At 41.5% G+C, this 21,440-nt stretch overlaps 2 protein-coding genes across 11 annotated transcripts in view; one reads left to right on the forward strand and one right to left on the reverse strand.

Moving 5' to 3' along the window:
• Positions 1-8,933, reverse strand: part of rbpjl (recombination signal binding protein for immunoglobulin kappa J region-like) — a 28,309-nt gene extending 19,376 nt beyond the window's left edge. For 2 of the 6 annotated variants that reach the window (XM_085160415.1, XM_085160416.1), the window contains exon 1: positions 1,118-6,652. In XM_085160415.1, coding sequence (XP_085016541.1) covers positions 1,118-1,356 — 239 coding nt within the window. In that variant the 5' untranslated portion in view covers positions 1,357-6,652. Of the gene's footprint in view, positions 1-1,117; positions 6,674-7,043 lie in introns of those variants that run through there. The other 4 variants (XM_085160419.1, XM_085160418.1, XM_085160417.1 and 1 more) reach the window with 4 other exon arrangements.
• matn4 (matrilin 4) overlaps positions 858-21,440 on the forward strand; it is a 32,328-nt gene continuing 11,745 nt past the window's right edge. For 2 of the 5 annotated variants that reach the window (XM_085160409.1, XM_085160411.1), the window contains exons 1-6: positions 859-1,170; positions 15,061-15,201; positions 17,189-17,364; positions 17,602-17,760; positions 19,184-19,415; positions 20,394-20,516. In XM_085160409.1, the coding sequence (XP_085016535.1) occupies positions 15,129-15,201; positions 17,189-17,364; positions 17,602-17,760; positions 19,184-19,415; positions 20,394-20,516 (763 nt within the window). In that variant the 5' untranslated portion in view covers positions 859-1,170; positions 15,061-15,128. Of the gene's footprint in view, positions 1,171-14,390; positions 14,485-15,060; positions 15,202-17,188; positions 17,365-17,601; positions 17,761-19,183; positions 19,416-20,393; positions 20,517-21,440 lie in introns of those variants that run through there. The other 3 variants (XM_085160410.1, XM_085160407.1, XM_085160408.1) reach the window with 3 other exon arrangements.

Here is a 21,440-nt window from a genome sequence, read left to right on the forward strand (position 1 = left end):
AGATGAGAATGAAGCAGAATATGCTTCAGGAAAGACCTCAGTACATCTGGGTTCACAAAACCAAGATAGCAACAGCTTAAATGCACAGCTTTAAAACTGGACCTCAGTAACCAAGCTGTGATGCCAAGTTGGATACATCCATCTTTTTTTTTTTTTTTTTTGCCTGTCCCGTTTGGTTCTTTTGCCATCAGAATTATTGTCTAAAGGTGAAGAAAGATGCCTAACGGATTTACTTTACCAAATTGACCATCCCAGCCTTGCCGTAATGGTCTATTTGATTCATCTTTTATTGTTTATTTTATTTATTTATTTATTTATTTTATTTTCACTTGAATGAGGAAAATAAAAGGGAGAAAAGAAGAGGGGGGATACATTCATCTTTTATATGCAGTCTATGCTCCAGTCTTTTTCAAACTACATTTAAGTTTTCATAGCTAAAGGCCAGAAAGACAGTAACACCCAATCGGATTATATTTTCAGGTCACATGACTTATTCATAAAAACAAATATCCTATCACGTGCAGGATTTTAACTCAAATATCATAATTCAAACTGTTTTGGTTCGTCTGACATGAACAGTTCCTGCCACATGGGACTCGTTTTCTTTGGCCTAAAACTGTTAATGTAATCACATTACTTTAGTAATGACGTTAGAGTGAGAAAGTTGAACATTAGAGAGTCACTGATCAGTCACAACTTATCTGTAAAACACTTGACAAACTTTATGAAGCAGAAACATTTGTGCGCTCGTGCGCCGTAGCAGGTCTCACCTCTCCAAACTTCTCCGCGCGCTCAACATTGTTCGGATTTCAAAGGCCGGGGGGCGGGGTCTCTACCTCCCCAAATACGTCTTGGCACTTTTATACCTCCTCACCATCACTGCACCACTTCATTCCAACAGTGAGTAAAACCGAGGGAAGGTCAGCGCGGCAGAAACACGAAGCTGACCTGAAACCTTTTCACGTCCACGCGCTCATTCCTCACCTCCTCTCAGAGACTTTGGGATAAACTCCAGCAAACCGTGACCTCACCTTTCCCGACCCGGGACGCCCTGCGTGCGTGTGTTTCGGGACTTTTGTCGCGGAGGTCTGAGCACCCGGCTGGTTCTCCGTCTTACCTGTCCCATCCACCCGTCCGTGCTGCATCGTGTCCGGACGGCAGCGTCCCCAGGTGAGTCAGCGGGCTGATGGGGTCCGGGGACAGGGGAGGGGGGTATAACAGAGCGGTGTCTGCCTCGGGGAAGCCGGGTCGGTGCAGCAGTGTTTCTGAGAGGAAACGAAGTGTTAGATTGATTTCACAGTGAAACCGTTCAAAGCAGAGATTAACATGATGAGTCAGATCACAGTGTCGCATCATTTAAACTTAATTTAACCGAGTGAAATAGGAGATGTGTGCAGCACAACGCGGTGCTTTGCAGCCTGCTTCAGGAGCAAAGGTATGGCCAAAGCAGAAATCATCGAGTTCATCGTGTGATGTGGTCACTTGTGATATGTGTGCATGAAAGTTTTAACTGAATTGTCTTAATTTAATATCTGATTAATAATTTCAACCAGTTTTCAAGTAATCCAGTCAAACAGTCTGGACTTTAAAATGCAACAATTCACTGTTTTTCTTGATTAAAGTAAAAATCTTTAAATTTGAAACTAAAAAAATGGGCTCAGCTTCTGGGAGGAAAAGAAAACTCAAAACTGAGTTATTCTGTGGCATTCAGAGAAAACAGTTAAGTTATTATTCACTGAAATGATCTGTGGATAAATTGTTAATGAAAATAATCGTTAGTCAGATGCCAACACAAGCAGTTTGTGACTGAGAGTTTCCAAAGAGCCCTTCAAAATTTAAGGAGCTTGGAAAAGCCTCTGAAAGTTGGATGTTGGATTAGGTCCAGTTTGGCTCAGATGAACTCAAAGACACCATTGATCTTTGGAAAAAGTATTGATCATGATAATAATGCACTAATAAAGACAAGTTCTCACTGATGTTATTATGATTTTTGTACGGTTTTAGCTGCAGTAAGTGTTTACATTGAAGTGAAACAAATGATGAGTCAGTGAAATGAAGTGGAAAGATAATTAAAGGTCACTAAAAGATGCTGACAGATGTTCATGTTTTGATTTTTTAAAAGCATCACATTTGAAAATAGATGTGAGTGTAAGACAGAAGGAAAGAGGCTTTGGGTTCACACTGGTTGCCTGGAGGTGATGCTTCAGGCAGTCAAAGCCACCATTCAGGGAGAGTCAGCTCGAGCACACAGACGGGTCAGGGCTCACGTGGTTAAGTCAGCACAGTCAGTCAGAGAGAAGCTTAATCATACAGCCATACAGGCAGGTGGACAGACTGGAGGTGACAGAGTCATGATGCAGGCGCATGATCAGCGACGCCGTGTCTCTGGGAAACTTTAAACGGGTCAGCAGTGCAGGCGTGACTAACAAGGGGCTCCTGGGCTATCAATGCAGCCATGGGTACAAATTACTGGGTACAAGAGGTCCACACCTCCTTTTTCTAGGAAAAAAAGTGTGTGTCATTATGAATAATAATGCAGTGCTCATTCTGGAACTCAATCAGCCAAGAATTGCATGAATAGCTGCAGTTTTTCTTTATTTTTTATTTTTCCTTTTGCATTTTTGAGAACTACTCAAAACAGAAATACAATGAACTACAAATATATCCAGATCTGTTTGTGAAAGAGTCGTAAAACGTTGTTAGTTGACTTTATTTGTTGTCTCACATGCTGACGAGATGAGAAAATGAATTTCTCTTTTGCACTAAATGCATAAAACCAAACACTGGTGAGTTTTTGTTTGACTCAACCTAGACCTACTCCTAAGTTTGTTTGTGTTTTAAATAAAAAGGAGAGCTGGGACTGAGAAGCTGTTCTGCACAGCCACATTCAGACTTTCAGTCCTTTTCTATAACGGTAATATTCCCTGCATGCGATAGCGAGGACACATACCCTGACAGGCTCTGTACTCCTAATAACCCTGCTGATGATAATCTACCCACCTGAGCCGCAGTCAGGTCTTTATATAACCGGGCTCAGGTCCATTTATGTTCGCGGGCAGATGATAATAAAAGGCGGTGGAGGAAGTCGGGGTGTAATTCAAAGACAGGCAGGTAGTGAAACTGCTCGCAGTAGCAGACTTAACATCTGGTTCTAATCTAAATCTAACAACAAGAAGTGCTGTGTTCATCTCAATATGGTCTCCAGCTGCCACTCAAACCCCCGAACCGCCTACAGAACAACCGCAGCCGCTCCGCCCGCCTCACTGTATACATCCAAACTGCTCTCTCTGATCTCCAGCTCTTCTACATCCTTTCTTTCCCCTCACGCTCACTCTGGCTCTCTTTATGTTACACAAACATATGACCTCCGTCTCTGTCCGGCTTTCTAATCTCTGAAGCTCAGAGCTGATGTGTTTTCCTCTCAGCGTGAGTCCAGCCTGTCAGTCAAACTGTGCGTCACAACTTCTGTCCTTTCTGTTTTTCCACATCTTGCTCTTTCACCTGCTGTTTTAATCTCAGTGCTTCCTCTTAACATTGCATATGTTCAGTCATATTCACACTGATAGAACATGAAGTCAGTAGAAAACACTGCCATCCATTGATCTGTCTAAAAAGCAGACCTTTAATGAAAGTCTGTGTAGCAGGAATGTTTTTTACACCCTTTATTTGTTAACAGATTCGCCTCCTCAGATTTATCAAGTTTGTTTTTGTTCCCGTTCTATAAAATATTGCAGTTTTTTCCAAGCTGCTGGTGTTATATACCAGATGTCTTTGGCAGCTTTACACAACACCAATAGAGAGACGAGGCTGTTTTTTGATGTGTAGCATTACTGTTGTGAAAGGAAGCAGTTTAGCCCACAGAAAAATGATAACCACAGTTTATTAACACACGTGGACATTTAAGTTTTATCATACTGAATGATGCATGCCTAATTCTACATCTGCACAGGCCACAGCCTCGAGGCTTCCCTCATCTCTTTATTTTTTGTTTCCAAAGGAGATTATCTTGTATTTTTCAAGTTATCTGCAGCAGAACAATGTTTTTGTTTGTTAAGCCACTTATCTCTAAACGTTTTTATCTATTTTTTATTTATAAAAGAAAACATAAAAATGTTTTTTTGTATTAACAAGGTGATTACCAAAGAGCTATTAGCCAGCAACTTGATATATCTCATCATGGTGTGCAGCGTATGCCTAAAACACAAACCTGTCTGCTTCAGATGAACGGTGTCTGAAGTCATGTCCTTAAGAAACAGGAAGAGAATCCAGCAAAGACCCAACAGAGAACCTGAGAAAAGCATCTGGGTCTTTATTTGATCCATCTGCTATTCAAGCTTCAGCAGAAATGTTATCAGTGGAAAGGCGGCTGAAGACAATCTGAGCGAGGTGTAGATTATATCAGAACATCTGTTCATAAATCGCTGCACCTACTTCCAATGTTAATGAAATCGAGGTGACTCGAGGTTGTTGCACAGTGCTTTATAATCTGAGGTGTGTATTTGTGACAAGTCGGGAAACAATCTTACAAGTGACCCAATCAGACGTGGAGCCAGTATTTCACCATCATGATGTTTGACCTCAAATCCAGCTGTTTAAATAAGAAATATTTGTGCCTCCAGAAGATTCATTGTTCTCAATTAACAGATAAGGTAAAAATGACATTTTAATAATGTCTGCTCATAAACTGAATGTAAAATTCAAATCAGTGCAAATTATTCTTCAGAGGAATAATAATCAGATACAGGATCTATCAGGGCAGCTATGTGTAAGGCTTTGGAGCGTTTTCCAGCATTAGACCATCAACTTTTTCTTCCAAATGAGACGTTCAATTTTCTTTCTTTGAAAGTGTTTTCTGGCAGTCGAGCTTGACGTGTCAGGTACTTGTGGCCTTTTTCAACAAGCAGGGTTACTGTTGAACTGCTACTCGTGGAGGTTTGATGGAGCTTGAATTTTAGAGTTAGTACAGTTTAGTAACAAGCAAAAAGAAACAGAGAATGAAAGGAGACACACAGCTTCCCTTAATAGTCACATTAACAAGAACCGATTCACTTTCACTGCGAGCGCTAACACTTCAAACCTGTAAATTAAGTCTTTCTTTGCTTGTTTCGTTAGACTTCTGATAAACTGAATCTCAGAAACTTTCTAAACGGATGTCTGAAAGGTAAGATTATCTGTCATCTGTCACCATTTTAACCTCAGGGTCATGACCCCAGGGGGGCGGGGCGGCATCATTATCAGAGGCCGATGTGGACGAGGGTAAATAAGATGTTTTCACATGTCAGGCATTCGTTTATAACAGGTCCACTCAGTTCATGTCACCATTGACTGGTCTTTCGAAACTTCACTTATCAAACTGAACCCTAGTTTCCAGATGTTTTTTTCCTCTTTTCACAACATATAATGATATTTTTTTCTTTTCTTTTTTTTCGCACTTAAAAAATTCAAATTGTGGTCTGATGACCATAATAATGTCAGAACAGTTTTATGTGAGAACTCAAGTTTCTGTCATGAGATGCTTTATGTCACAGAACTGACGAAAGGCCCTGTACTGTTCGTCACAGGCACTGCTGAGCATTGAAATCATAATTTGGCCAATTGATTTTTTTGGTTTTTGGTTTCTTTACTAATTTTAGTGGAGATGTATGTTGGTGATGTGATTAGTTCAGTTCGGTCTGTTTGGTTTCAGGACCACATCATATTTACAGATGAATTGACATAAAAATCTTCAGAGGTTTGGCCCAGTGTAGACATTCAGATCAGGAACCACGATTCTCTGTAAGGATTCTTTACCGTAAAGAGTACAAAAAGAGTTATTCTGTCCAAATATCTATCATAATAAAATAAGTAAAATTGGGAGACATCATCTTGATGTCCTCAAGAAATAATGTCAGCTAACTAGTCTGGATCATTTCTATATCCAGGGAAATAATTCTGAGTCACAGCCTCTGAGGCTAAAAATGATTTATCTCGTGTAACTGAAAATATCCAAGAAGTCTGTGCTTTAGTTTGGGTGAGTAAAATCCTAACCTAGTCTAGAATGCTGCTGAGCACAAAGTAAGAGCTGTTTTTCTGATTGTTGTGCATTTTATTCATGCAGCTTGCTAACTAGCCTTGCTGGCTTTAGCTAGTAGGTTAGTACTTGACCTTCTTGTTTAAATAACAGTGAGAATGTCGGGCTCCCAACATTAAACAGGACTACAACCAACATGCAAACTTTAAGGCTTCAAAGTGGAACTCAAAAAACAATGGGTGAAGTGACGGTGGCTTCATCTTTCATATACAGTCTATGCTCGAGTCACACTCGGTGTGGAGGACAGGTTCAGCTCAGGTCGAGGTACGTACCCTCTTTATTCTATCACTGTTCAGTTACAGTAGCCAATGTCACGATACGTAGAACACAACTGCACTTCGTTTGTTACATTTTCCTAATATTTCACACTCAACAGAACTACAGAAGTAAACACGCTGTGTTAAGGTTTGGCCAACAGAGGGAGCTGCAGCCACCGTAGCACCACCACAAAAGTGCTTTCCAATAAGTTTTATTTATTTATAGGATTACAAAATAATACTACTAACCTTTCCTGCCATCTTCCCCGACATCCAGTTCATCCATGATGGGCGTGGCCTCTGCTGAATTTAGGATGGGGTGTTCCTCGGGTCCATGGTCACTCTGCTTTTTTAGAAAAAGTTCAGGTTTAACAGAGAACTGTAAGTGACGTAGACCAACAAATGCACACCTAGCAGATAGTCTTGAGGGGGAATAGAACAATGACTTCACTGTCCAGCACTGAGTCCAAGAGCTGTGTAATTCTTTTCAGGCAGCTGTCGACTAAACATTAGGTTGGCTTTGTGTTGCAGTTTGATGGTCCACTGAAATCAGATGTTTTTCTGCTGCTGGGTTCACTATCTGTGTAAAAGCCTCAGAAATGCTGACGGGCGACAACATACGTGGCTTTGAAGAACTTACAGGGTGAAAAACAAACCATGAGAACTTCAGCATCGGCTAAAAAACAGCACGTAATAACATCTCGTTATGGTCTTACTGTTAGCTGACCTGAAGTCAGACTGTTGTCCTGCAGCTTTCTGGTTTAGATGCTCCTGTTGTTGTTTATATTCTGGCCTAAAGTCAGAAAAAAATCTGTTCTATACATTCAGTTTCTGCCCATCACGACTGCAGCGTAGTTAAAATGTCCAGCAATCAGTCCAATGATCAGTCAGCACAGAGCAGAGCTTCCACTACACCTTACAGTCACGCTACAGTAAGAAGGGCTCTGGTGTATCTGTGCATGTTTGCACTTCATCCCGGACCTGTTATCAGGCCATGCTGTGTGTGTGTGTGTGTGTGTGTGTGGATAAGGAGATAATCACCTGTTACCAAACTGCAGATTTCTCATACACACCTTCCTCTTCAGCAAACACTGCAGGTACATGCAGGCTGATTCTTTTTCTACATTTATCTAACATCAGGTTTTCATTAATTTATTCAGTTAGCCAAAAATGCAAATAGCTTCATTCTTTGCTCTTTTTTATACTTTAACATGTGGGGAAGAAGGTTTTTAGTCATAAAAAAAAACACGAAACATTAAAAACAGTCCCATAAAAAGGCTAAACCCCCTCAGGAAGCTCTTTTTAGAAACAAAGGCACAATAATGAGCAATTTTCAAGGTAACATTGCTTCAGTTTATATGAGGAACATGCAAGTTAGTCATTGAGAAGGGCTGTTATTTACAATCTGTAAATCAGTCCTGCTGGCAGTACAGGATACTGTATTAGCTTCATAACACGAGGAAAACACCCTCTGCTAATGAGTGAGCATTTGTAGCAGCAGATTTCTAATGAAACTGAGAACAGAAGAAATCCACAAAACTTTTCATTTTTCAAGCCTTTAGCTTTATGATTCTCCTCTCTCCAGCACATACCTCCACCTGCTCCCTATATATCTCCCTATACTCTCACTACAAATCACAGTGTCATCTGCAAACATCATCATCCACAGAGGGTCTTGCCTGACCTCATCTGTCAGGCCGTCCATCACCACTGCAAATCAAAAGGAGCTCAGAGAAGCTCCCTGACATAATCCACCTTAAACCCATCTGCCACTACTATCATACACCTCACATCCTCATACGAGTCCTCCCCAAGCCTCACATACGTCTCCTGACTTTCTACATCAAGATACAATATTTAAATCGTCAACCTTTAGAGAGCGAGTCTTTCATGCAAAGCTTACCATGTACTGACTTCATGTCCTCACACAGATTTTAGTGCTATTGATCTTTCAATAAAAATCCCAACTCATTTCCAATTTGTTGACCTACCTTGATTGTAACAGGATGAATTTTGGGTTTGTACCCTCAGAGTTGTAGAAATTCATGTTTACATGTAAATACCTTCATGAGCCTGACGTTTCGTGCAGTGTCTCTGTGTTTCACAATCAGCGATGACATCTGCAACGAACATTAAAGCCCGACAAAAACAAACAACAGGAGTCAACAAGATGCCTGTGCTTTCCATCTGTCAGCAGTCACCGGACCAAAAACACATGCTACAGCTCCTATGATTTACTGCCAGCTCGGACCAATGCTGAAACTGCCAGCTTTCTGTGAAAGGGCTTTGTGTTTGTTGGTGATGTGAGATGCCAGATGAACAGTTTGAAGTCACATTTGTCAACCTCTGTTGAGCAGCGAGGGACAGATGGGGAAGAATGGATCCAAAACAAGCTGAAAAATATTCAGTGTTTTGACTGAAATGTGCTGCGATCCTGCTCATTCTGCCAGCCTAGGTCCACTGTCCAAATCTATTATTCTTATGTTTTATAAAACTTGTTTTACCACATATTAAATTCTTCAAAAATGATGCAAAAATATTCTGAGAGGCAGAGAAAAGGAACCGTTTCCACAAGTCTGAAAATCTGAGTACAGCTCATGGATGAGATTTTTATTTCAGTTTACTCTTATTTAAAGTTAAAGTCACTTTATTTGGGTTAAAAAAAACTGGAGATGAGTTTTAATTAAGGCAGATAAACAACAGCCAAAAAGAAACTGCTTCTCAATTAAACGATTAGTCATTTAATCAAAAAATGCATTAATTCAGAAAATAATCAGTTTAGCCAATAATCAATTTGTTACAATTCTTTCCTTCAGTAACGTGATAATTCTGATCACCATCAGGCCTAATGCAGCTTAAACGTCCTGTAAATGCGTTCTGCAGGTGCTGAAGCAATGCCCATGCCAGGTGAGAGTTCCTCCTGTGCACTGCCTTCAGTGTGAGTTGACATCAGGGAAGAGTGCAGGGAAAGCAGGAAAATGCATCAACATATTCTCCCAGAGGGAGCAGTGCTAACAGGAAACCCAGGCCTGATAATGTGCCGTTGTCTAAGTGTGTCTGTGATCGTCTGTGCTCTGACTTTGTTCGGTAACAGCACAAACGCGTCCACGGCGTCAGACGAGCTGATGGGAAGCTAAGAAATCTGCAAAAATGTGGAAATGGAGCCTCTGACATAAAACTGATTCTTTAGACAGTAATAGTAAAAATTATGTAAGGACTTTTACTTTAGTGTTTACTGGTGTAGTGGAGGTTACATCACTACAATCACAGAAAATTAGAAGTTATATTCCACAGCATTCATCTAATGATGATATGACTCATTATGGATTTACTGATCAATTTACAAAACTCACTGAAAGCAACAATAATGTTACTTTTTCATAAACTAAACAGGAAATATGAAACTGAATGTGTTTGTATGTAACAGGATCGATGCAGCTGAGCTTTAATTTTAGCTGTTTGAGTCTTTTCACTGATGGATGTAGACCGTAGAAAGAAAATAGTTACATGAAAAATATGTAACAAGGGTTGTAATGGGATCATGCTTTTTTGAAAGTGTTTTTTAAATGTGTTGATGGAGTTTTAACCATGAATGCCATTTGGTTCCAGCAGATTCAAGACAACGCAAACATCCTCTCCGCTGAAATCTCCAAACCAGAGAAACCCAAACTTAAATAGTGCAGATGATTTGGAGATGGACTGTCCTTAAACACAGCTGACGGTTGTATTATGACATTTATGAGTTTGACTTTTTACCCTCTTAAGTATCAGCTTTAAAAATGACACGTGGATAAATCCAGAGGTTCATTTTTGCTGCATGAGCTCGAAAAGAACTTTAAAGAAACAGTTTGTGTTTCATCTCTCGTGGTAAAGTTACCTTCACGCCAACATCAACAATATCTCTGCTCTCTGACTGCCTTGTTACAAGTAGCTGAGTAAACTGCACGGTTGATTTACTCTCCAGTATGTGGCATCAAACTGCTCCTCACAAGCATCTAGCTGCCTTTCTAAATGTGATTTTGTATTTAAAGCCCATTCAAATACATTATACTGTCGTGCTGCAGTTGCACAAAATAATGTGCTGTTCATAAAACTGATATCACAGTGGACAGTTAAGATATTGTAGTGAATAAATTTCCAAGAGTGGTTGGCGAGCTGACCATTTCAGTTTGTTTACTGTGCTAATGGAAGGAAACAGGAGCTTGAAGTAAGACTCACACTGTTAGCAGCCTCGCAGTCACAGCGAGCGGCAGCCGTCACCACCGACCCGTCAATGAAATGTTTAACGAGAAAATATTGGCTCTGAGCTGAAAGATTCTCTTTGTGGATAATTATAGAACATATGCTGCTCTGTGACCCGGGCTGAGGCAGAGCTGTGATACGTGTGTGTGTCTGCGGCGCACACGCTGAGCGGCAGCAGCAACCAGTGGATTGTTGTTTAGTGGGGGAGACAGGAAAAGGGGAGGTGGGGGGCTGGTTGCTGCCCTGTGGGTACAGAAAGCTGTACTACACACGTCGGGTATTCATATCTTGTGGGGACATCCCATTGACATAATGCTTTCCCTAGCAAGGTTATTATTGGTAATGAAAACTAACGAAATAATGAAAACTTGAAGTGAAAAAAACATTTTCGTTAACGGAAATAAAAATAAAAACGAGACTTTGCGAAAAAAGGAAAACTAACTAAAACTGTAATGAGTGTTCACAAAACGAACTAAAATTAACTGAATTTATAGCAAAAATGTGTTTGGTTTTCACTGATGTGTGTGTGTCATACAATAGTCAAGGGTGAAAATGAGGTGTAGTTTCCAGTTTTTTCTTGCTGTGTCTCATTATGCCAGCAGGTGGCAGTACGCTAGTCGAGTCGTCTGTGTTGCTGCTTCGTCCACGCGCAAAATCGTGTCAGCAAAAGTCGGGAGAAAGCGCCAGAGTCTAATTTGGGATTGCTTTGATTGGTAATCTAGCTTACCTTGAGAAGGTAAAGGAGCACGCCCAACCCTCATCCCCAGAAACAGAAGCTAACCCCAGGCAAGGCAGCGTGATGCATCCCGAGACAACTCCACAAAAAACATTAATGCAGTGCTTCAATCGGCGACCCGATGGCTGCTGGTTGGTCAGTTCGCAGGAACATCACAAGCGAGAGGAAGCGTTGGCGAATATGTTTATTGAGACTGGGATATACATGCAGCGTGTGGGGATAGGTGAATCCAAATTGCCACTAGGTGTGAATGTGCGAGTGAATGTGAGTGCGAATGGTTGTCTGTCCCTGTGTGTTGGCCCTGCGACAGACTGGCGACCTGTCCAGGGTGTACCCCGCCTCTCGTCCTATGACAGCTGGGATAGGCTCCAGCGCCTGAAAAGGATAAGCGGAAGCGAATGGATGGATGGATGGAGACTGGGATATCTACACAACTGTGTGAGTCAATTGCCTTCAAAAAGTCTTGCAGCACCAGGTGTTCCTAACTTGAACCAAAATTAGGAACACCTGGTGCTGCAAGAGTTCATAGTCTCATTGGGGCCAAGATATATCTTTTTATAGGTACCTGGTACCAAAGGTTGTTCATCTGCCCTAATTTCTTTTTCTTTTTAAAGAACCCAAAGGTTCCCCATAGGTGGGAATGTGAGTTGTCTGTCTTTGCGTGTTAGCCCTACGACAGACTGGCGACCTGTCCAGGGTGCAGGGTATGGTCGCTGGAATAGCAACATACCCAAGGATAAACAGAAGAGAATGATATGATGAAACTGGGATTTTGTTACACTTAATTATTGCAAACACAACTAAAACTATAACTGAAACTAATCAAAACTAAACTGAAACTAAGGATTTTCAAAAAAAAGAAAACTAAACTAGCAAACAAATGGTAAAAACTAATTAAAATTGATATAAAATTGAAAATCTGAAGTCAAAACTAAATAACAATAAAAACTAATGAAAATTCCAAAACTATTGAACCTTGTTCCCAAGCCCCTAACCCTAACCATGAAAAATTAATGCCTAATCCTAACCATAACCATAACCTAATTGTAACTCTGTCACTAAAACCACATTTTGAGTCTAGAAAATGCCTACAAACTGTTAGTCCTCACAAGTATAGTAATCTTCCAATTTGTGGAAGTTATCTCTAATATCTCTAATTATCTCTAATATAGTCACATGATGTGGTGTCACTTCTTTTTCAGGAGAAAACTGCAGCAGTTACCTGTGAGGTCGGGGTGAGCACAAAAACAAGTGGCTGTGCGGTGACATTACTGGTGGGAGGTGAAGCGACCAATGCAGCGGGTGTACTGGGGCCTTTAAAGGGAGAGAAACTGGGGCCACCCAGGCCTAGTATAAGCTAATAAAGTATGAAATGTGGAGGTGGAAATTAACACAATAGGTCCCCTTACATAAAAACCATAAAAAACACATTTTCTTGAAACATTTTCCTATATGAACTCAGTCACGTCACAGCAGAGGCTGCACTATGTGACATGAGTAATGCACATTTGTCACGCTCACTAAAATTGCTACCAGGGCCCTGATTAGGATTTCACTGTGTCAGGATCTGGATCTAATATTGTGTACGTGGGAACAATCTGACTGTAGTCTGATACACCCTGAACTTCAATAACAAGCACATTCATTTTATTCACACACTTGTAACAATGGACTGAATACTATTTTTCAGTAATTAGAAAAATAACATTGCTTTTGATAATCTTTGTTTGAAGGTAGAAGGAATCGAGATCTGTGTAATACGAGGGGCTGAAGCTGTGATGATTGATGCGCTCTGCACAGGTCAGTGTCAAAATGATAAAGACATAACCACCAGCTAACCTTGAAAACATAAAAGCAAGAAAAATGTGCTCCAAATGTTTGGCTGAACTTTCGCTGCAGAGACGCTCGTGAAAATATGTGGACGAGAGTGAAAGAGATGAGAGAAAGTGGGCGAGGAGACGGAGGGAACGGCAACGAGACAAACAGAGACACAAACTGAAAAAAGAGCCTTTGTGCTCGGCTACGTCTGTTGACTCATTACTCTGATCTGAGCCAGTGATGACCGCAGTCTCTGGCAGCCAGTCAGACAGCGATAAACCCCCGAAGGACCCCTCTCTGTGGGCCTAAATGAAAGAGAGGTGGCTTTCATGCTGCCTGTTTGAATTGACCCAGTGCCTCAAACATAAACACGTCCCAGACTTTATCATTATCCCCCTGCTGCTGCTGGAGCTGCTCGCCTGCAGACACATTAGGGTCTCTGTGTCTGCCTGCAGCCTTCTATTAGCAAGTACTGCTGTGCACCTCATCCAGGTGTGTTACGCTGAGTGTTTTATGAAGGGGCAGGACTGGAATGTTTCACTGTCATTGTCATCATTAACACTTTACAGATCACTCTGGTGAGCTTCAAGAGATTAAACATTTTTCAGTTGTGTGAGTGGAGAATATGTTCCAAAATATAAGGTATAAGACAGCTAGGGTTGCCACGATTACGTCGACTATCAAAATCGTCGACGACTAATTTAATAGTCGACGCGTTGTTTGAAGCTTTGTAAGATCCCAAAAGACGCAGGAATAAGTAGTAGGATTTAAGAGTGTAATAACGGACTGAAACAGAAGATGGCAGCACTGCATGTACAAGGATGCCAGCTGCCGTTAAACCCCGAAGAAGAAGAAGCTGTGTCCCAGAATCCATAGCGCCCTGTTCATTTGTCAACAATGGCAGCAGCTAGTTAGTTTTAATATTACTCTTATTATTCTTTCTGTGTTACAAAATAAACGTTTAACATATTTTCAGGCGAGAATGTAGCTGTGTAAACCTCAAATATCTGCTCAGTTTATCAAGACACCACATATTTTCAAAAGCGCTCCGACGTTTTCAGAAACGTCTGTTACCCACTAGCTCGATAGCTAGCCGGGGGCTAGGCTCACTAGAGCCGCTGAGAGCACCGGACTCCCCGAAAATCGTTTTCAAACCCACCGCTGTCTTTCGCTACTCAGGTTAAGTATATATAAGTCACTTAGATAACTTAAAAATGTTATTGTTTGGCTTTTTTTAGTATTTTATTTGTTCCTGAGTAAATCGGTTTTCCATTTAAAGCTCCATCCAAGTACGCATCATGGCAGTGGTTCAGAAATAATCTCTGTCATCATTAGAACCCCTGAAAGCACATTCCTGTTGTGTATGTATTCAGTAAGAGTGTAATGAAATCCAGAAGGTATCTACATGACCAACAGCTGCTAATACAAGTAACATGGCGAGCCACACAGGTGGAGGTGGTTTTTAATTTAGACATCCATTCACAATTAAATTCACATTATATTCAAAAATCTGTCACAGTCGTCGTCATACAGATGGGTCAGGCCTGAATCGTAGCACAGAAGTTATGCGTTTGGTATTAATGAGGACAAAGCTCAAAGGACAAAGCACTTCAGTTGCTCTCAAGAACGATTAAGTGTGTCTGATGTGATCTAGGAATGTCTTCCAGAGGTAATTTCTAATTTGTGTGTGTTTAGGCACACATATTAGACACAAATAGCTTTGAAGGATTAGATAAGAATCAAGGTATGTGCTGATGAGGCTCGTGCCTGTTCGAGCATCGTCAGCATGGGAAAGAAGGAAAGAGGGATCTCCTGTGTCCAAGTTTGATGTCTTGCAGACTAATCTGTCCATCCTAACCTCTTCCATCTGCAGACATGAAAGCTGTATGTGACTGAGTCTCAAAGCGGGCACTATCTTGCTTGTCTTTTCTTCACAGTTGGATCCTGTTCCAATTTATCTGAGCCCAGCTGCGAGCGACCCGTCTGCTAGATCGATATCATTTGGATGAAGATGAGACAACTGAGCGCATTCATCCTGTTGACCCTGGCTGTCCTCGCAACAGCCAGACCAAAAACAGGTCAGTGTGCAGATACTGTGAGAATTACTGGAAAATTATTTTAAAAAATAAATAAAGACGTTTCTCTTCCTAAACAGGATATATAAATGAGGGCATAATTTAAATTTAAGAAAATAAATGAAAGATAAGGAAGTCTGGAAAAATGAGAGATAAATGTTTAATGATGGGCATTTAGATGATCAAAAGAACAGGGAGCTAAAGTGGGTTTGGATCACAATAGAAACACAGAGTCACACCAAAGCCTAAATAAGAAAGCTATGATTTTAAATCAGATGCTTTCAGTGGATTGCAGTCAGTCGATAACTATAAACAATGATTTAAACAACCATTTGATAGCACAATTACACCTTTACCAGAGCCATATGTTTTTCACTTTAACCCTCTCAGGCTCAAATTAAACTTTTTGTTGCTAATGCACAACCAAGTCCTGCAGTGGTACTTATGAGTAAAAAAACCCCTCATAAAATATGTATGTGGGGTAATCAGGTTGTTAGTTTTTAACTGTTGCAAATCGGCAACGCCTGCCTTGAGAGGGTTAAGGGTAGCTTTGCATGAATAGTTCAAAATAATCCTTGGTGGTGTCCTTGTTGAATTTTTGGCTCATGAGGACGTACCCATTTACAGTCTTTGTTGTTTAAGCTTTCAACATGTTTGATATTAACATGTAAATGTGTCCTCGAAAAGGAGGAAAACATTATAATTTAAATTTAAAATGTCTAATATAAGGTGTTTGTGATGACTGAGATCATGTTAGCTGACCATGAACACACAGCGACATGCGTGTGGCTCTATTGAGTTCAAAACTGTTTTTATCTTTAACTTTTGGAGTCACGGTTTAATTTAATTGACCAAATTAGGACTAAGAAACGGCAAAGACCCAAATTTAGATAAAAATGTAAAAAGAAGGGTTGAGGACTTTTTTAGAAAAGTTATAACCTGTAAATGTTGCCACCGCAGGTCACTGAATAGGACTCTTTATACAAGCGTGTGAATTATGACTTCTGTGAAAGGCACGAATGTTTCAGGACATATCACTGACACCTATACATTACATCTGCCGCTGACTTGATTTATGTGACCAGACAATGCAGTGGACGTGTTTATAAGGCGTTAAAAATTGGCCACTGTTGACGTCTACTTGAACCTAAAGATGGATTCCATCGGTCCCGCACGTCTGCTTATTCTGACGCTGAGTCTCGTCTGTTGTGACTTTCACTTTGTCTGAAGAAAGTCTGGATGGGCATTAATCAAACAGTTTCTTTCCAACTCGTAAAGCCACACCACAAACACAAGCCCACCTCATACCTCATTCATGACGGCAGCGTTTTTGAACCTAGATGATGTTACAACCTGGGAGCGCGTCTGAAAAATATAAAGACAAAAACAGGTGTCCTGTGGCAGCTGACGCCGCCGAGAAGCAGCGCTCAGGTGGTAAATAATGTGAACGCTGTACCGATGTTTGAGGACGGCTGCTGCTGTCGTGCTTCAGAGAGAGAGAGTAAAATCCACACAGTTTAAAAAGAAAGTCGAATAAGAAAGAAGCAGCCTTTTATCCTACTGATCAGTCACAACAGTAAAATTGTTTAGGTTTTCTTCAGAGCACCAAAACAGCTCTGCTCCTTTCACACGAGACACGACACCATCTCACCTGTGAGTCTCCTCCGTGCATTAACATCATTCAGAGGCCACGTCTGTGTTTCATGTGTCGAAATCACACTATATCACACAATATTTTTTAAAAAAGGCTCAGCAGCTTCCTGAGCTGGACACTGCGGTGAACATCACTCAAACAGGAACGAAGCATTTGCTGGGGAATAATTTGTGTAACAACACAATAAAAATCCCCATGTTTCATGTTTTCTGGGATCTCACCAAATTTAAATTTGGAGCTTTTGAGGTCAGAGGATCGCTGACTTCTTCTTGAATTTTTTCCCCCATTGTTGAAACATCTAGTTTGAACAGATTCTGCTTTTCTTCTTTCTTCCAGAACCTGCGCAGAAATGTAAGACTGGTCCGGTGGATCTAGTCTTCCTCATCGACAGCTCCCGCAGCGTTAGGCCACACGAGTTTGAGACCATGAGGAAGTTTATGATTGACATCATTAACACCCTGGATATTGGACTAAATGCCACCAGAGTGGGAGTTGTTCAGTATTCCAGTCAGGTAGAGTAACCAGACAGGATGCAGACCTCCTTTCATGTTGTACTCCTTCATCTCTGTCAGTGGCTACAATGTAGCTGCCATCACCAGTGTGTGAATGACTGAACGTGTAAAGCGCTTTGGGGACTAAATAAAGTGCTATACAAATACAGGCCATTTACCATCTTGACAGGTAACCCTTCTCATCACTAACTGGTCTTAAGATGATGTTTTAATCTTTGAATTCTTCACTGCTTTCAGGTCCGCACTGAGTTCACTCTGAAGACTCACGCCAGGCTGAGCAACATAGTGAAAGCCATCAATCAGATCATCCCCCTCGCTCAGGGTACCATGACCGGACTCGCCATCAGATACATGATGAATGAAGCTTTTACTCCAGAGGCTGGAGACAGGCCAAAGGTACTTATTGGATGTCTTATACCCAACAAACCATTTTGTAACCGTTTCCTTTAGTTGTGCTGGTGGTTTCAGGCATTTTCATTTTAAATCTTTACTTTTCTCGCCCTCTGGGCGATCGTGGCTCAAGAGTTGGGAGTTCGCCTTGTAATCAGAAGGTTGCCAGTTCGAGCCCCGGCTTGGACAGTCTCGATCGTTGTGTCCTTGGTGAGACACTTCACCCGTTGCCTACTGGTGGTGGTCAGAGGGCCCGGTGGCGCCAGTGTCCGGCAGCCTCGCCTCTGTCAGTGCGCCCCAGGGTGGCTGTGGCTACAATGTAGCTGCCATCACGAATACAGGCCATTTACCATTTAATTATCTGTATTTAAATCATCACAGAAATAAATATCATCACCTGTTTTGTAGAAGTTTGTTATAGCAGAACTTTGAGCAGAACTATGCATACATACAGACATTTCTGTTGGGGTCATGGGGGCAGCAGTCTAAGCCCAGGGTTACCTCTTCCAGGTCCTCTGGGGGGGGACACCAAAGCATTCCCAAGTCAGCCAAGAGATATAATCTCTCCATTGTGTCCTAGGCCTCCTAGGAGGACGTGCCAAGGACACAAGAGGCATAAAGGAATTTAAAAAAGTGTAGATGAAATGCTGGAGGCTTTGTGAGGGTCTAGTGCAGTGAGGATTGGACAGCAGTCAAGAGTTGAGGCCTTGGCTGGCCAAACTTTACCTGATGAAGCTGGGATAATAAAAAAATTCCATCCATCCATCTTCATCCGCTTTATCCGAGGCCGGGTCGCGGGGGCAGCAGCCTAAGCAGAGAGGCCCAGACCTCCCTCTCCCCAGCCACCTCCTCCAGCTTATCCGGGGGAACACCAAGGCGTTCCCAGGCCAGCCGAGAGATATAATCTCTCCAGCGTGTCCTGGGTCTGCCCCGGGGCCTCCTCCCGGTGGGACATGCCCGGAACACCTCACCCAGGAGGCGCCCAGGAGGCATCCTTGTCAGATGCCCGAACCACCTCAGCTGGCTCCTTTCGATGTGGAGCAGCGGCTCTACTCTGAGCCCCTCCCAGACGGCCAAACTTCTCACCCTATCTCTAAGGGAGAGGCCAGCCACCCTTCAGAGGAAGCTCATTTCCGCCGCTTGTATCCGCGATCTCGTTCTTTCGGTCACTACCCACAGCTCGTGGCCATAGGTGAGGGTAGGGACGTAGATCGACCGGTAGATTGAGAGCTTCGCTTTTACACTCAGCTCCCTCTTCACCACGACGGACCGGTGCAGCGTCCGTATTACTGCAGCTGCAGCCCCAATCCGTCTGTCGATTTAATAAAAAAATTAAAACAATAAAATGTTTCTGAATTTATGGGCTAAAACAAAGATGGAGGGGACGTCAATAACAGCTGTCTCTGGTTGGTTCTGCCGACGGCTTCAGGTTCCAAACGTGGCCGTGATCGTGACAGACGGACGTCCTCAGGACCGCGTGGCTGAGGTGGCCGCTGAGGCGAGAGAAAAAGGCATTGAGATCTATGCTGTGGGCGTGGCCAGGGCAGATATGACATCACTGAGGGCCATGGCGTCACCGCCCTTTGAGGACCACGTCTTCCTGGTTGAGTCCTTTGATCTCATTCACCAGTTTGGCATCCAGTTCCAGGATAAGCTCTGCGGTAAGACTGCAGGACGGGAAATACAAAGTAACTGCTGTTACTATATGTGGTGCTTTTTATTTGTCTTATTATTTCTAACACTTGTGTTATATTCTGTAGTATATTTAGATGTTACCACTTATATAGCATACTGTGTTTTTATTTTCAAACAAAATGTTAATGTACCTGAGAAGAATGACAATTATGAGTTTATTTAAAAACAAAAATCAGCTTTTAATCAGCAAAAAAAAAACATTTACCCTGAGCTGGAGTCAATTAAGATGAGTTGTGTAACTAGTAAGTTTTAAGATTCGTGTGAGTGAAAAAATCTTACTGGAATGTAAAAACTTTCCACTCTTCAAGGATTTGGAAGTTGTGTTTCTATAAGATCTCCATCTAAATGATTTTGTATCACTGGATCACTTTTATTTAAAGTCATCTTGATGTAAGAGCAGCAAAAGACTTCAAATAAATCTGTGGGATTAAAATTTCATGACATTGGCTTCATCTGGGCCAACGTAGATTTTTTATGTAATTAAAAACACAACGTCTAGCTCGAGTTTAAAAAAACATATTACAAAATCCTTCTGACATAGAAGGATAACCTAATACTTTTTCATAACAACCTCTGCAAATCCCTTAAGTGCTCGATATTTCCTCATGCTGCTATTATTCAACACTGGACTTCAGCTAAAAAAAACAGTCTGGTATCCTGCAGTGGGAGATGCAAAATGCAGACGGATAAAATAAATACAAAAAGTAAATCAGTGAAATAAAATAAGCTCTCAGTGAAAATGAAGAGTCCTGCAGCTAAGAGGTGACAGCAGGGCTAAAACCACTAATCCCATCATGCTTTGCAGATGAAGCTTTTCCTTCAGGGGCACCGATAATTTCTACAGAAAAAACACAAAGTTGTCGGGAATATGATTTTGATTTTGTGATAATAAGCTGTAAGTTAAATATACTGAAGCTGGTTTTCTGAATGCTGATCTGACGCAGGCGTGGATCTGTGTCTGGAGTCAGACCACGGCTGTGAGCACATCTGTGAGAGCACTCCTGGATCCTACCACTGCCTCTGTCTGCCCGGATACACTGTGAACGATGACGGGAAGACATGCGCAGGTAATTTGCAGTTTGCTCCCACTATACTAAACTATATACAGCTACCAGCAAAATCAAAAGGACGACTGTCTTTCCCTTTTGAACTTTGTATTTTTACTTTTGTCTTCTAGTGGAGGAGATTAGCACGATCTACAGCTGTCTGAAACGATCTGTTTTAGCTCTTTATTCTTAAAGGCCGACAATACAATAAAAAATAACTCTTTTATTGGGTGAATGTCAAAATCTGAGAACAAAGTTCACAAAAGTTTCAGGGAAACACAAAGAGACTTTAACAAAGGACAGAGAGCATTCAGGCCCACAGAGTGAGGAATGATGGGAAACAGGAGGGAGAGGAGCACAGGTTAATAATCAAAAACTAAAATCAACAGAATGACACCAAAACAAACAAACACTCACAAGAAAAATAGCAAGAAACAAAAACGCAGCACCAGATCTGGGACCATGTCAGCTTTTTTCTGATTGGTTAAGCAGCAGAAGGCGGGTCCTCTGTGCTCGCAACAAGGCTGTCCTCTCAGCACCCAGACGTTAAAGTTATATTGTTACTTTGTTAGAGTTATTTGATATTATGTTTTGCACTATCCTACTGTATATTACTGTATACTAGTATTCTTATTGTATATCTTATTCCTCTGTCTCTCTTGCAGCACTGAGCATGTGCATGACAAAAGATTTTCCCTCGGGATAAATAAAGTTCTTCTTAAATTATTTTATCTTATCTTAAAAAGTAGAAAACAAAACTGCCTGAAACAGAGAATTTTCCGGACGTTTTTTTGGCTTACAGGGGAAACGTGAAAATATGAAGCTTTGTCCTTTAGCACATGTGTGACAAAAAAAACAGAATAAAAGAAAAGAAAAAGTCAGTTTTAGAACCAGAAATCAAACAAACACTGGAGAGTGTTTATAAAAAGTAATAAATGGACTGGT

The sequence above is a fragment of the Neolamprologus multifasciatus genome, chromosome 5 (assembly GCF_963576455.1).
Source record: "Neolamprologus multifasciatus chromosome 5, fNeoMul1.2, whole genome shotgun sequence".
Taxonomy (NCBI): Eukaryota; Metazoa; Chordata; class Actinopteri; order Cichliformes; family Cichlidae; genus Neolamprologus; species Neolamprologus multifasciatus.